The 15,971-nt window shown below is 48.6% G+C and overlaps 1 protein-coding gene across 3 annotated transcripts in view; it reads left to right on the top strand.

Moving 5' to 3' along the window:
* The window catches only part of CUX1 (cut like homeobox 1), a 1,218,817-nt gene that overhangs the window by 667,377 nt on the left and 535,469 nt on the right, over positions 1-15,971 (top strand). For all 3 annotated transcript variants that reach the window (XM_086954570.1, XM_086954568.1, XM_086954569.1), the window contains exon 11: positions 2,327-2,515. In XM_086954570.1, the coding sequence (XP_086810696.1) occupies positions 2,327-2,515 (189 nt within the window). The remainder of the gene's footprint in view (positions 1-2,326; positions 2,516-15,971) is intronic.

Raw genomic sequence — 15,971 nt, forward strand, 5'->3', positions numbered from 1 at the left:
GAGTCCCACGTTGTTCAATCTTTACGTGAGACCGCTGGCTGATGTCGCTAGGCAGTGGGGCCTAACTTTGGTCTCATATGCCGACGACACACAGCTGGCGGTTACTCTCAGCGGGGATGCGGAGACTGAGGCCCCCAGGTTTCAGTCTGGACTGAAGGCGGTGGCTAGCTGGTTGACAGGCAACTGCCTTCAGCTAAATGCCACAAAAACGGAGGTGATGGTTGTCGGTAAGGGAGTGGAGCTGTGGGGTGACCAATGGTGGCCCTCTGAGCTGGGACCCACTCCGACCCCGGTATCTGAGGTGAAAAACCTGGGGGTCTGGCTGGATGCGGGCCTCTCCTTTGTAGGGCATACTAAAAAAACTGCGGCCTGTTGTTTCGGTCTCCTAAGGGGCTTGAGACCTGTTCTCAAGTTCTTTGACGCCCCGACCAGGCAGCTGGTGATCCAGGCAACTATCATCTCCCGCCTGGATTATGCTAGCTCTCTTCTGGCTGGGGCTAACCAGGCCGAGCTAACCCGTCTGCAGCGGGTTCAGAATGCTGCGGCGAGGGCGATTGTCGGCCTGCCCAGATTCAGCTCGGTGGCAACTGTCCTTCGTACCCTACATTGGCTCCCTGTCAGGAAGCGCATCCTTTTTAAGGTCTTGTGTCTCGCTTTTAAGATTCTGAGAGGTATTGGCCCGGAAATCCTATCCAGCTGTCTTTCCTTTTATGTTCCCACCCGCACCCTCCGTTCCCAGGGTTTGGCCCTTGCGGTGGTCCCCAGATTTAGGCTTAGTCGCATGGGTGGCCGCTCGTTTAGTGTAAAGGCCGCGTCAGCATGGAACTCCCTTCCTGTTGAAATTCGTCTGATGGAGGACCTCTTGACTTTCCGGAGGGCTTTAAAAACTTTCCTGTTTTAGCTGCTTTCATGTTTTTAGTTTCCTGTTGTGTTATGTTCTACCTTGTCTCTGCGCCGGGACGCCCCTTGGCTGGGGTATCTGTGCGCATAATAAATCAATATAACATAACATAACATAACATAACGTTGGGGTCATGAACCACATGGGGACATCCCCGCGTTAATGAGATAACACACTAGCGTTGTGGGCACGTCCTTAAGAATAAACATCACACGCCGAAGACTTAATCAAGAGAAACCAGGATTGCGGCGAGCACCGCTCCCGCTAACAGTTCATCGACTTTCAAGAGTCAAGATCTTCACACGGAGGCAGTTGCCGGCCTGTGACTTTGTAAAAATGCTTCTAGCCAAATGTTGATGAACCATCATGCGAGTACGCTTTTTAAAAAATTTAAAGCGCTTACCACCTTGCGCACAAAGATATTGCAGTGAATTTCTTCCGTGTGTAATTTTCTTAAACACCAACACTGTTGAAACTGGAACATATGCTGCAGTTCCCCCTTGGCATGCTTGCCCAAAGAAATCGTGGGTTCACGAGATTGCCCCCACTACTTGCCAAAAAACACGCAGGAACATGTAGGTTGTAAACTTCATCCTTATTGGCAGTCTCGCACAGCTTGGTGAACAAGTGTCAGCACAACTGCTGCTTCCCCTCCTCTGCCACCTCAACATTCTGTTACAGCAACCAGAGCTTGGAATACTCTAACCATTTTAATTCTACAATATACACATTCTACACTCTACTAACTTACCATAGTACTACACCCCCCTAGTGGACTAGGTTCCGGGGGGGTTGGTGAGATATTTATTTTTGGGGTATAGGTCCCAGGGACCACAGCCCGATCATTTCATTTATGTGGAGGGGGAGGTATGGACACCTCCCTGAAATGATTTCAGTTTCAGATTCCCCATCCCACCGGGGCCCCAATTTATTGGGATGGGGAAGGTAGCATGAGTCCTACCTCCCAAAACCGAATTTCGCCCCTGGGGCCTGCCGTTTTTTAAGATGGGGAGAAGGGTGTGGTGCTCTCCCCCCAAGCCAACTGCGGCCACAGGGGCCCCATCCTTGGGGCCCTCATCATTTTTGAATTGGGAAGGAGGCATGAGCCACCCATGTTCCCAGGACACTCTCGTTACCTACCTGTCAGAGCACGGGGAGGGAAGATATCATTGCTTCCGCCCAAATGAGAGCTGAAGAGAATCGCCCTCCCTGCGTCTTGCAGGCAGAGAACTGATGATTACTTATACTTGGTGGGAGCAAAGAATACATGCTGAGGGTGCCCAACTCGATGCTCCCCTCGGTGATAGACATCTTACTTTACATTGCCATAAAAAAATTCACATATTGACAAGACAATTTCATGCTTATTACTCTAATGAGGATTAGTAATAAAAAAAGCACAATTATTTTTCCCCTTTTTTTTAGGAGACATCTTCAGAGGTGATGACCCGTTCTGGCTTGGAAGTTGAACTTTCCGCAAAGGAGCGTGAAATTGCCCAGCTTGTGGAAGATGTGCAGAGGCTTCAGGCAAGCTTAACCAAACTTCGTGAGAGTTCAGCGAGCCAGATATCGCAGCTTGAACAGCAGCTGAACTCGAAGAATGGCACCCTTAAGGTAAGGGTCTTTTGTGCACTTTTCGTGTCCTGTGCTCACCAGATTTAGTAAATGGATATTGTAGAACAATATTTACCAAATAAATAGTGTGTTCTTAAATGTTTTTAATTTTAACTTGATTTGTGATCACTTTTTATTTCCTTTTTATTTTGTTGCATGTTTTTAACAAACCCTCTGTCCCCATTCACGCTTACCCCTCTTTTAATAGAAAAGCTTTTAATCTTGTTCTCCCTCCTAGAGCAACCTGTAGTTCTTTAAATGGCCTTTTGGGTCAGAGTCTGAAGTTTGTAAAAATTATAACTTTTTTTGTTGGTATTATAGCAATGTGCAATGATAATTTTGGATAAAAAAAAAAATTCTTCTTGGATGTTCATTTGTTAGGCCCTCACTATGAAATATTCTGTAATTCTGATGGGAACTGTAGCAGGTGTATCTGTCGGGAATTTCTACCTGCAGGTTTCTCTCCTTATGAGTATCCTCCAGCCACTAGACTGAATCTGAAAACTTTCCGCACAGTATTAGCTCTCCAGCACTGTCAGGTGACACCGATGCGCCCTCAACTGCCAATCTGCTGGCCAGGATTTGAAAGACATAAGGTGCCAGTCAACATGATGTCGTTTGTTCCTATTTTCTGCACCTCATCAATGTATAGCTAGATCTTTTCTCATTGTTTCAGCTTTCTGTAGCCACTTCTTGTAGGGTTAAACACTGTCTCAGAAGCTCCAAAAAATGTCTGTCAGTTCCACACAATAGCTGAATGTGATGTCTTTGCTCCCGGCAAGAAACCCTTGTCCTGAAAACCTGTTGATTGATGCACTAAAAGGGTGTCGGAGAGCTGAAGGCCAAGCTATTGAGGCATTAAGCTTCAGGTAGATCTATGGTAGGAAATAGATTGCTGAAAGATCATCCCACTCCAGGAAAAAAAAATGCAAGGCATCATAGGTAGGAGAAACCATCATCTTGCTTATCTAAATGGTCCTGCTTCTGGACGAAGCATGCCGGCTGCTATACTGGATATTTTCTGGACCTCTCTGTTACCATCTAAACCACATCACAAGGGTGGAACCTGCACCTTTGGGCTTGTTGATTCTGATAGTGTTGACCCTGAGACACGCCAGCACCCCCACAGACTTGGTGCATCTTTGAACGAAGCCTGTGACTCACATTCATGGGTTTGGTGCCAATTTTGCCATTGTTAAAACCCTCAATCACCATACATTATCCCAGTGGCAAAAGAAAATATTTGGGCCAGTTTTGATGATGAACGTTTGACATAGCATCTCCTGGGACTCCAGAGATTTGCTACATGGAGAAACTCTTCAGGTCTGACTACAAAGCTCTAGTCATTCCGGACAAAGATTATGGGGAAGTACAGTGGATGTTGAATCACAGGAGGAAAACATCCTTCTCTCCTACAACACGTGATTGGCAGAAGGTTCTAATTCCTCAATAGTCCCATCAGCAACAAAGGCAGCCATGTGAGCAGTTGCACCTGACCACCCACTGAAGTGGAAGTTCAACCCTATACTCAATTTAAAAAAAGCTATCACATGGTAGAGAAAATCAGGATGCTAAGACTAAAGAGTTACGTGTATTTGTACAACTTAAAACCAACTTTTGGAAGGTTTGGCACAGCAGTGTGCAAATACCATGGCAGTGCAAAAGTTAAAGTCGAAATTCTCATAAGAATCCAAATGTGTGAATGAGTGATTGTAAACTAGGTTAGGGTCCTCCAGCTTGTATGTGGCCGCTAGCCAAGATGAACGTTTATGATCGTTTACAGTCTTAAGAAGAGGGGATTTACTGTGGTCCTAAAAGGGAATGGAATTTTGTATGTGTAGTGCTATTTGACAGTGTGACTTTATAGTATTGTCACAAACAGAAGTAGGGTTCTACCAGCTCTGGTTGTGATGTTGCTGCGGGTCTTATGTATGTAAACAAAGAGGTCTGTTTCATGCTATTTTTTTTTCTTGTGTGCATATTTTTTAATCTTTTCATCTCCACTCAAGTAAAGTTTCCACTATTGTCCTCTACGAATCTGCCATGATGGCGAGTTTGGTATCCAGAAAGATGTGGGTTCCATTCATGGTGACCTTCTGTATGATTCAGCTGCTCTTGAAGATGATGAGGGTATGTAATTGGAGCCAGTGTAATCTTCAGGTTTGGATCTTTCATAGTCACATGCTATAATAATTACCTCTCCAAGTTGGGAGTTCCTCAGTAATCTTCAAATAGCAGCATCTTTTAAGAGAGGCCTATAAGCAATGTTACTTCAGTAATGAAGCAACCTGCAAGAAAACGCTGCAAGCTATAGCCAGTCTGCTTCCAGCACCCAGAAAAACCTTTCTCCACCACAGGTCACTGTGCCCAAGATTTTCTGCTACTATTGTGTGAAAGGGTGTCCTACCAGAGCTCTAGTCTAACTTATTTTAGACATTGAATTTCAGATTTCACTAAATTTCTCTCTCCCTTTTTGGCATCTATGATCTTTGGATCTTGATTTTAGTGGGATTAATTGCCTGTAGGAATTTCTAAATATGTCCCTCCTCTGTGCCGGCCCCACCTATTTGAAAACGAGGATTATGTGGAAAATCTCCACAAAGAGCTCACCTCAAAAAGGCCTCCACCTTTAAGATTTGAAGACTCTTGAGAAGCCTTAAATAATTAGGAGAACGTCACCTGAGGTTTCTCCAAAACAACCACACCTGAGGACCCACCATCTTCAGAGGATGACTCCTGTCATTCGTTTATTATGAAAGAACCTCACAAGTCTCTCTTCCAGTACGATAAGGCCTTTGACTTAGAATAATTAGTTGAGGACCTATTTTCAAAGTATGGGGAGCCCTCACTTAATGCCTTCAAAAGTCTGTCTAGATGCCAGGCAAGTCTGTCAACCCAATGTCTGAGGTGCTGACTAAACTAAAGTCAATGCATGCTTGCTGTATATTCTTATACTCCCTTTGTCTGTGACTTCTAATCCGTGCCACAGTATATGTGCTCAAGTTGTGGTAAAATAGTTTTCACCCAGTTGGTCTATTTGACTATCCTGTAGAACGAGACAGCACAGAAAATTCAAATGGCGTGGAAGTTAGTCATATGTGGGTTGCAGTATGTATTTACTCCACCCACATACAGGACAGAAATGTATGCCTGCTAGGAGCACCACTGTGCTCTGGCTGGATTCCAGTCTAAATGCACAGCAGTGACACATGACCGGGAAATGTGCTTTGCAATGTAGGTAAAACATGTGCTTACATATTCAAATATCACTCTTAAAGTGTGCCTTGCAAGACCTCCGGTCAGGGTGCTAATATATAAAAATAAGTTACACTTGCACATTAGAGTTAGTGTATTTTCATAGTGAAATAAAACCTTAAAGTTCCTTCACGGTGTAGGCCTTGACAGGCTTTTTCCTCAATAGAGTTAGATCTATATCCATTAAAAACGTAAGTATATAGTAGAGTTAGATCTGATTAAAATAATTATTTCCCATCGCCACTTATAGAAATTATGTGAAAATGCTAAAAGTTAATTTCTGCATATTTTTTACAATGAGATGTACTTGGACTATCTGAAAGAAAAAGGTTAGTATTAGATTCCTTGCCTTAGAATATCCCCAGGCGACAGACTGGATACGGAAAATGTTGCATAGCAGTACCCCTGCGCATCGGTAGGCGTCGCCTGCGGCTCCCCGTCCGTCGTCTGCGTCGTTGGTGCCGGGATGACGTCGTCGGAGTACTTAGCCGCTGCCCTCGCGCGCTGACGTCAGTTCTTCTTTTTTTCCACGCCAGCAAGCGCAGGTCCGGAGAAAGTGGTACCCTTTAGTCACTTCTTGACTAAACTTTTTGGATCATTTTGATCTGCTTTTCGAGTCGACCGACGGTGCCGGTAGGGATGCCCGGGTTCAAACCCTGCGTCGACTGCAACCGACTAATGTCGGTTACCGACCCCCATCGCCGGTGCCTTCATTGCCTAGGGCCCAACCACGACGACAAGCCGTGCCCCGACTGCCGGGCCTTGACGTCGAAGACTAGGCGGGAGCGGTCCCGCAAGTGCCTCGAGCTCCGGCAGTCGGCCCGCGCCGTTTGAGGTCCCGGTCCGGAAGAAGGTCGAGGGACCGGTCGCGGGGCCAGAGTCGTCATAGCTCCGGGAGTCGACATCATTCCTCGGGCTGCAAGTCCTCAGGTAAGAGGCACAAGAAGTCGAAGAGACGACATCGCTCTTCTGACTCCTCCCCGACGTCTGCGCGACGCGGCCGGAGGTTCGGGCGACACCGCCCACGTGGCTCCGACGTAGCCACAGGAGTCTCGGCCTGCTCCATACCCGCCGGTACCTGGGCAGAACGCGGCGTTGAAGGAGATCGAGGCCTTCCTCATGGCCATGAGGTCGCTCGCTCCTCCGTTCGGGTTCCGCGGCACCTTCGGGCCCAGCGGCCCCGTCTGGGTCCCCAAGTGGGCCGGGTGCTTCGGCCCCGGTGCTGTCGGGCGACTTCGGTTCTGGCGCCGCAGGGCCCCACCGGATCCGGGTCGTCGCCGGTCGACCTTACGACCTCGCCGGCGCCGACCCCCAGGGTGTCGTCCGTGGCGCTGTCCCAGGACGACGCCGTCCCCGGTCCTAACCTCAAATCGGGTCCAACGCCGGAGCGGCTCCGTACTAGACGCAGCTAGGCGATTTTTACTTCTATGACCCGCCCCCATCCTTTGACCCTGAGTATCAGGAGATGGGTGGCGAGGAGGATTGGGAGGGGTCTGAGGACCCTCTGGCACGTAAATGCCAGCCTTACCAGGACTGGGCAGGTGAGCTTGGGGATGCCAGTGGTCTGAACACTTCACCAGACACTGGTTTTGTCTCCCCCGTACCGTGGCTAATAGGAGGGGCTACCTATAGTGTGGTGTTGACGCGGGTGGCCAAGGCCTTATCCCTTGAACTCCCCGTCGCGGCCGTGAGGACTAACCTTACTGAGGTCCTTAAACCGCAGGCAAGCTCCTCAGAGCCTCTGCTGCCGTTTAATGAGGCCTTCTCTGACGTTACAGGTCCGCCTGTGGATAGGAACGTGGCCAGAACCCACCGCCCGGCTCCGGGTGACCCTTGCTTCCTGTCCACCCACCCCACCCCGAGAGCCTGGTCATCCAAGCCTCTAACTCCCAGACCGCATTCCTGACGGCTCCCCCCGATCGGGAACCCAAGAGATACGAACAGTACGGAAAGAAAATGTTCTCCTCCCCAAGTTTGGGGTTGCGGTCAGTTAACACTGCGTGCCTCTTGGGCCGTTCTACCCACTCTGAGGGACACCGCCGCGGCCGTGCTGCCACAATGTCCAGAGGAGGCCCGGACTAAACTCGCCCAAGCCCTTGCGGAGGGTCGAGATGCGGCACCGTATTCTATCTGGTGTCGATTGGATACAACGGACTCGCTAGGTAGAGCGATGGCAACGACGGTGGTGATTCGTCGCCACGCCTGGCTGAGGTCCGGCAACTTTTCGGCTGATGTCCAAAACACCCTTATGGACCTGCCGTTTGATGGCCGTCACCTCTTTGGCGACAAGGCAGACAGTGCGCTTGAACGCTTTAAGGTCTCCAGGGCTACGGCCAAGTCCTTGGGCCTGTCGGCCTCGCGCCAGCAACCTGCTGTCTTTCGCTCCTTTCGTGGCCAAGGAAAGGGCGCCCCCACAAGTCCTGCCAGCCACGGGCCGCAGACTAACATCCAGTGCGGTGTAGGATGTGGTAACTGCCGTGGTGGTGCCCGAGTACAACGGCAAGGCCCCTCCAAATCCACCCCACAGCATCCGCCTCAAAGCCTTCCTAGTCCGAGCTTTCAGGCCCACATGGCGCCGGTGGGGGGCAGGATCCGCCATCACCTCCTTCACTGGCGCAACATCACTTCGGACAGGTTGGTGCTGCAAATCGTCTGAAGGGGCTACTCCCCTTCGAGGCGACCCCTCCAGCCATGCCACCGCAGTACCACCGTGTGTCGGGGGATCACTTAAATCTTCTGCGAGAGGAAGTTACGGCCCTCTTGGCCAAGGGGGCCATCGAGCACGTTCCTGGGCCAGAAGTAGGGTGTGGTTGTTACTCCCACTACTTTCTGATTCCCAAGATGGGCAAAGGGAGCCTACGCCCTATCTTGGACCTGCGGAACGTCAACGGCTTCCTCCGGAAGGAGAAGTTCAAGATGCTGACTTTGGCTCAGGTTTTAGCTGCCCTGGACCCGGGAGACTGGATGGTAGCGTTGGACTTGCAGGACGCTTATTTTCACATCCCTGTCCTGCCGGCCCACCGGCGTTACCTGGGGTTCACGGTAGGCAGGGAGCACTTTCAGTTTACCGTGCTCCCCTTCGGCCCTACCAGTGCCCCACGGGTGTTCACGAAAGTGATGGCCGTGGTCGCAGCTCATCTGCGCAGGTTAAGGGTTTTCAGTCTTCCCCTACCTCGACGACTGGTTGTTGAAGGCGGGCTCGCTCCAGACAGTCGTCGGCAACCTCCAGACTACGGCCGACCTCCTGCACCTGCTGGGGTTTTTCATCAATGTGCCGAAGTCACACCTATGTCCCTCTCAGAAGCTCCTCTTCATCGGAGCGGTTCTAGACTCGGTGCGGTTTCGGGTTTATCCTCCCGAACAGCGGGTTCAGGATATTCAGGCTCTGATTCAGATCTTTTAGCCGTTATCCCGAGTCTTGGTCAGGTTGACGCTACGGCTTCTGGGGCTGATGGCCTCCTGCATCCTTCTGATGCATCACGCCAGGTGGCAGATGCGGGCTCTGCAGTGGGACCTGAAGTTTCAGTGGGCCCATTATCAGGGCAACTTGTCCGACCATGTCTTGATCTCGGAGGGCACTGCAAGACAGGTGCAGTGGTGGCCCACGGACCGCTATTGGGTCAGCGACAGATCCCTCTCCCTACCCCAACCGGAGCACGTAGTTGTGACGGACGCGTCCCTCCTGGGCTGGGGGGGGGCCACATGGGAGAGGCGGAGATCAGAGGCCTCTTGTCTCCGGCGAAGTCCCGGCTCCACATCAACCTTCTGGAGCTGCGGGCGATCCGGCTTGCTCTGAAGGCATTCCTCCCCTCTGTCCGGGGGAGTGTAGTGAAGGTGTTCACGGACAACACCACCGCCATGTGGTACTGCAACAAACAGGGCGGGATGGGGTTTTGGACCCTATGCCAGGAGGCTCTGCGCCTCTGGCAGTGGCTAGAACATTAGGGCGTGACCCTGGTGGTTCAACACCTGGCAGGATCCCTGAACGCCAGTGCGGACGAACTCAGCCGTCAGTGCATGATGTATCACGAGTGGCGTCTGAACTCGGACGTGGCGCAAGGCCTTTTTCAGCAGTGGGGAGAGCCTTGGTTAGATCTATTCGGCACAGAAAAGAATGTGCAATGTTATCAGTTCTGCGTGTTGGAATTTCCAAGGCGACACTCGCTCGGAGACGCTTTTCGTCGCGAGTGGAACTGCGGTCTGTTGTCGCCTTTCCGCCTATACCACTACTGCCCAGAGGGCTGAAGATCAGACGCGACCGGGCCCAAGTTATCCTTGTGGCTCCGGACTGGGCACGAAGATACTGGTATACTGGTATCCCGAGTTACTCAGCATGTCTCTTGATCCCCCGATTCGTCTGCCTTTTCAGGAGGACCTTCTGTCGCAGCAGCTGGGGACGGTCCTCCACCCGAACCTGTCCAGTCTCACTTACATGTGTGGAGTTTGAGCAGCGGCAGTTGAGGCCATTTGACTTGCCTCCTGAAGTCTGTAATGTGATTCTGGCAGTCAGGTGTCCCCCCACAAAATCGGTGTACGTCTGCAAGTGGAACAAATTTGTGGCATGGTGCACAGCAAAGGCTGTGGATCCCCTTTCTGCCCCTCTTTCGAAGGTTCTCCTCTTTCTTCTTTCTCTTACCCAGCAGGGCTCTGCTCTGGGCACTCTAAAGGGCTACCTCTCTGCCATTTCCGCCTTCTTAAGGCTCCCTGATCAGCCCTCTTTCTTCAAGTCCCCAGTTGTAAATAGGTTTTTTAAGGGCATCCCTCATATGTTTCCTCCTGTTCCTTTCGTGATGCCTCATTGGGACTTGAACCTTGTCTGAGTAACCTGATGTGCGCTCCTTTCGAGCCACTTCATAACTGTCCTCTTCGTCTCCTTACTCTCAAGACTGTATAAGAACTGATGTCTGCGTGCGAGGGCGGTGTCTAAGTACTCCGACGTCATCCCGGCGCGGACAATGGACGCAGACGGCGCCTACCGACGTGCAGGGGTACTGCTACGCAAAATTTTCCGGATCCAGTCTGACGCCTGGGGATATTCTAAGGTAAGTAATCTAATACTAACTACTGTTTCTTACAGATATATCGTTACCGAAGGTAAGTAACTTGTGCATTATTAATGAAATGGTAAAAATTTACTTTACTCTGCTTGAGCCAGAACTGACTTAGAACCCCCTCTGCCACTCATCACACCTCCAAAGTTGAAATTCACATCCTTGACAGGGATGGTTAATAACTCTGGCTCAGATTACAGTAGCTGGACTCTGAGCCCCAGAAGAGCAAATGAGTCTTAACTGTTGACCAATTAGCAGAGATTAGCTATCTTGAAGTGGACAGGAACAGTTGGCAGAACAAAGAGCAGCATTAGCATTGGCTCTTTTGAAGTGGAGATTCCAAAGACCCTCTCAGACATCCTGACTCCAGTCACAATAGGAGATGGAAACTTCTTTTCCTTTGCCAGATGGGAGCAGTGCTTATCTAAATAGGTAAGTAGCTAATGAGCTAAAGACAGGCCTTCCTAGTTGCATCGGTTTCTGCCATCCAGTTCTCCTGAGCAATTTTACAGTAAATTAATGAGGAAAGGCGGCAAACCGGAGTTTGAGGGACTGTGAGAAGGATTGGTCGGGAGAATTTCTCTTATCATTAGCTAGTACATAAATTAAATCTGACACCTCAATCAGCATCTCCTCAGAATATTTCTCGACCCTGGATATCTCCATCCAAAGAAGAAAGCCTTACTCCTGCTGGCAGCCAAGGAATAGAACTTCTCTTTCTCTGGGTCAAGTGATTGATCTAGAAGCCCCAAAAAACAGATAAACTTCTGACTTCAACAAATCCCAGCTGACCACCAAGCACTTCACCCTGTAGGAGAACTGATAGGGTAAAGGCTTGGTCTCCAGAAGCCTGCACCTCGGAGCTATGACTGCATGAATGACCAGAAATAACTTTCCCAGCCGCCAAGACAGATGCATACTGGTAAGTAGCATATTCAACCCCTTATGTGCGTATGGGGAAATGCTTTGATACATAAAGGTCCAAGTCGTAAGTTAAAACCTTTGACTGGACAACTCACTTAATATTTCTGACCTTCGCTCCATTGTGGTCAGGCGAAATTGCACAAAGCGCCCAGTTTACTGCGAACTGCAGCTTTTGATTGGTGCTCTACATTTCTTGCCACTTTTTGCCTTTAAACTTAAAAAACGTATCTCCCGTGCCTTTAAACCAGTGGTTCCCGAACTATGCTCCGCGGCACGCTGTAGTCTGCGGGTCAAGGTGTGATCTGTGCCGCTGACTGCATAAATAAGACTGCTATATGTGACATAAGACTAATAAACCATTAACCCAGAGAGATCCGTCCCGGTTTGCGCGCAGCTTATTAGTGTCTGAGTGGAGTTCAGTTTTTACATATTACATTTTTGTTCACAATGCGCTGTACTTGTTTGTGTTAAGTGTCATTTACTCTGTCCTATGTCTATTTCTCTAGTCTTCATTGCTTGATATGGTGCGAGAGAAAGTGTCACTCATAGTCACTAAAATGTCACTTATAATTAAACTGAAATTATGAACATGTCACACATAGAAAATAAATCTGAAACCTTGGCAGCTATGGTAGAGAAATGTGTTGGTCAGGCAACTGCTGCTCAAATCTGCGTGCAGTGTGAAAGGTTCTCATTTCGGAGAGAGAGAAAACTGGGCGACAGCATCAGTGGGTAATGGCGGCACTTGTGATTTATAGCTGTACAAAGCTGCAAGTGTGACTGTGAGGCAGAAAGTGCGTTTATATTTATTTGGCTAAGAGGTCGCCGTTGTGTTCTTGAATTTCAAGAGCACAAAGAATTGTATGCGAATGGCAGGATTACGAGTTTGGGCCAAGCTGAGTGTACATTGCAAGGTTTAGAGGCAGAATGCGGACTACTCTAGGACGCAGGGGTCAGGGTTTAGATGGGTGCAGGGGTCTCTCTCCGGGCTCCAGAGTGGCCAGGGGTCCGGCTGCTGGTTCCACATTGCCCAGGGGCCAGGTTGGGCGCGCCGAAGTGCTACAGCCAGCAGGAATTTGATGGCGCAGGGGTCAGGCCAGGCGAGTTATATTTATATTTGTCAGAAACATGGGTTCCAGAAGCTTCGAGCAGTCCTGGGCTGTGTACAGAGTCTGTCAACGGTGGAGGGGAGTAGGGGGGCAGCTACCGGCAGTCAATCAACCGTGATGGGGATTCTAGAAACAAACGCCCGTTACCGGAATTGTAAAAGGTCGCCTCTCGAGGGACTATTCAAGGATTCTTCTGAGAATGAGATTTAAGATCTAAAAGGCCACACTGTGGTGATGGGCCTGTGGTCATTGAGCTTGTAGAAAGCTGCTGTGGGCCCTTGATCAAGCACGGAAAATGGTCCTGATACCTTGGGTTGGCAGTTAAAAGAGCACCTACAGTTGGGGTCGGAGAGCAGGGGTTACCTCAGAACTCTGGGCCTTGGTGCCCCTGCACCGGCTGCACTGTTAACCCCTTCCACGCTCATGACGAGCTGGGCTCGTCATGGTGTAGCCTCCTCGCACGCTGATGACGAGCCCAGCTCGTCATGTAACATGGGTTTTTAAAAATCTCAGCATACAGCCGTAATTACAATAGCGCCCATGAGGTTAAACGTTATGCCCCTGCCATGGCATCTGAAGGGCAGGAGAAAGGGCACATTGGCTCAGCTCCTCGAAATAAAGCCAGGAATACAGAGAACATGGAAGGTGAATTAACTCAATAAACAAAAGTCAGAAATGAGAACTGACGTACACATTCGACATTGTTCTGCGACATGGTGATAGTGGCAGCACATTATAAAGCACAGGGAATGGGGTTACCACAGACACCAAAAGCCTCTTCGTATGAATGCAGGGGTTTAAGCAGTGTTTTAAGTGGGATCCAGAGGGGGACGGTGGGTGTGGGAGGAGTCTCTTAAAGGGGCGTGGTAAAACAATTCTGGGAGCCACGGCCAACTGCCGATTAGGTCAAGGGAGCCACAGTCAAAAAAGTTTGGGAACCACTGACTTAAACCTATTATAATAATCATGGTGTGTTTTTACGCATTACAATTTTCGCTATTTTTCTAAATGGGTTTGAGAATTTTATGATGTTGTGTTCTCTTTGAAATTGTTCATACTACTTGACTGTAACACACACTTCTGGGGATTGCCTGCTACTTATGCTGAGCTAATGGGTTAAGCAGACATTCTGTGTGTTTATTTAGTTGGTAGGAGTATCTTCCAACCCTTATTCCTGCAAACTCTAAAGGTGAGGCTCTTTTGAATACAGCTAGGGGCCTGATACTAACCAGAGTGAAATTTCAAGACCCAAAAGATGAAAGAGATGATGGTAGTGATAGAGCTGCAGATCCAGGCAACCTGGGTGAATTCAGCCTATGACCACACATTCCAACCATATCTGGACGAAGAACAAAATACTCAGTACCATGACCATCCTCATTATGACATTCTTTGAGGAATACTCTTTAGAGCCTTCAATGCATGATGAACAGGTTTTCCTCTCAATCAGCCACAGCAACCTCTACAACCTACTTCCGAATCTCAAAGCATCCAGACACCTCAGAGACCTATTCAGTCTCCAGTGTGTATTAACATATGGTTCTAATATGTTGAGGCAGATAATACTGAAGAGGAAGGAGAGGTAGTAGATGACCATCCCGGAAGACATGAGCAGAATGATTTCATATCTCTTTCCGGTGGAGGTCATTCAGACTTGCAAAACTAATGATATTACAAAATTTCACTTTTTAGAGGGGAGAGATTCCAGATGTTTTGAGCTCCCTGTTAAAGTCACCATTTTGATGAAACTTCAAGAAGAATAGTCAATACGATTCCAACTATTGGCCATATTTGTCAGTAAGTGCTTAAATCATCTAAGTACCAGTCTCTGCACAGACAATGTTGCAGGGTCTGGGCAAAAAGTACTGTCCTTCTGATAATACCGTGGCTTGCTTTAAAGGACATCCTAGTGCTGCCTTTTTAGTGGTGCAAGGTACGTTGTGGGGTCCTACAAACCCATATCTTTTTCCCTCGCCTCCTTATCATGAGACTAGAAAAAAGGATGCTATACAATACCATGGACCAACATTCTTTAACCCTTTCGATGCTGATGACGAGCTCAGCTCGTCATCACCCACGGGTGGCGTGTGCTGATGACGAGCTGAGCTCGTCATGTAACGCGGCTTTTTAAAAAAAGCCGCACAGCGCAAAAATCGCCGCAGCATCGATGCGGTTAAATGAGGCAGGAGTCTTTTGCCCTTTCAAGGAGGTTACTATCCTCACAATACCACTCCTACTACAACAGACCTCAGTATTACCCTGCAGAACATCGTCATGGTTGTCTCAACTCAAATAACAAGAAAAAAGGAAAGGCAGATTGCAGTCTAACCAGCTAGCAGCAACCCACCATTGGGATCAACCTGGTACAGAATACCACAACCTGCAAACTTTCTTTGCTGGGCCGGGTGGCGAACGTGTTTGCACTGCTTCCATTTTTGGTATTCCTTAAAATTGGACAACCGGAAGCTTTACGCTACCCGTTTCTGCCTTAAAATGAAATTTATCTAAAGCCTACAGTGCCCTCCCAAAAAAGATGGTGCCTCCATGTTTTTGTCTGCTGCCCTCTGAAGTTCTTGTTTTGCTCAAACAAGCACTGAAAAAGCCAATAGGTATGGTGTTGGCTGCCAGCTAAGTCAATGCTTGTTTTTTTAGTTTGGAAGTTGGCGGGTCTCATTCACCTGTAAAACAAAATATATATATATACAGTGTCTAAATAGTTAATCATATATATTTTCTGTTCTGAACAAACACACATTGCCATAGTAGTATAGTAGTGCCTGGTACTAAAGGGAATTACTTTGTGGGTGTATGCGTTCCTAATGAACGGAAAGAATGCTGTCATTCATAGTGAAGTTGGTTGATGGCTGAAGCTGGTTGACAAATGCCATATGCTGTAGAGGATTGGAATAAAATATGAATGAAACAATAACAGACCAATAGATCTAATTTTCGCATAATATGAAAGGTCCTTGATGACCCCGGACCTAAAAAGGGCCTTAGAATCCTTCCCCAAAGCCCAGCAAAGTAGGTATGTTAAACCACTTTTTTTTTTTTGTTAAAAAGTTGGGGAGTTGCGTTGTATCTAGGTTTTTCTCCTATGAAGCAAATTCCTCACAA

The sequence above is a fragment of the Lissotriton vulgaris genome, chromosome 2_1 (genome assembly GCF_964263255.1).
Source record: "Lissotriton vulgaris chromosome 2_1, aLisVul1.2, whole genome shotgun sequence".
Classification (NCBI taxonomy): Eukaryota; Metazoa; Chordata; class Amphibia; order Caudata; family Salamandridae; genus Lissotriton; species Lissotriton vulgaris.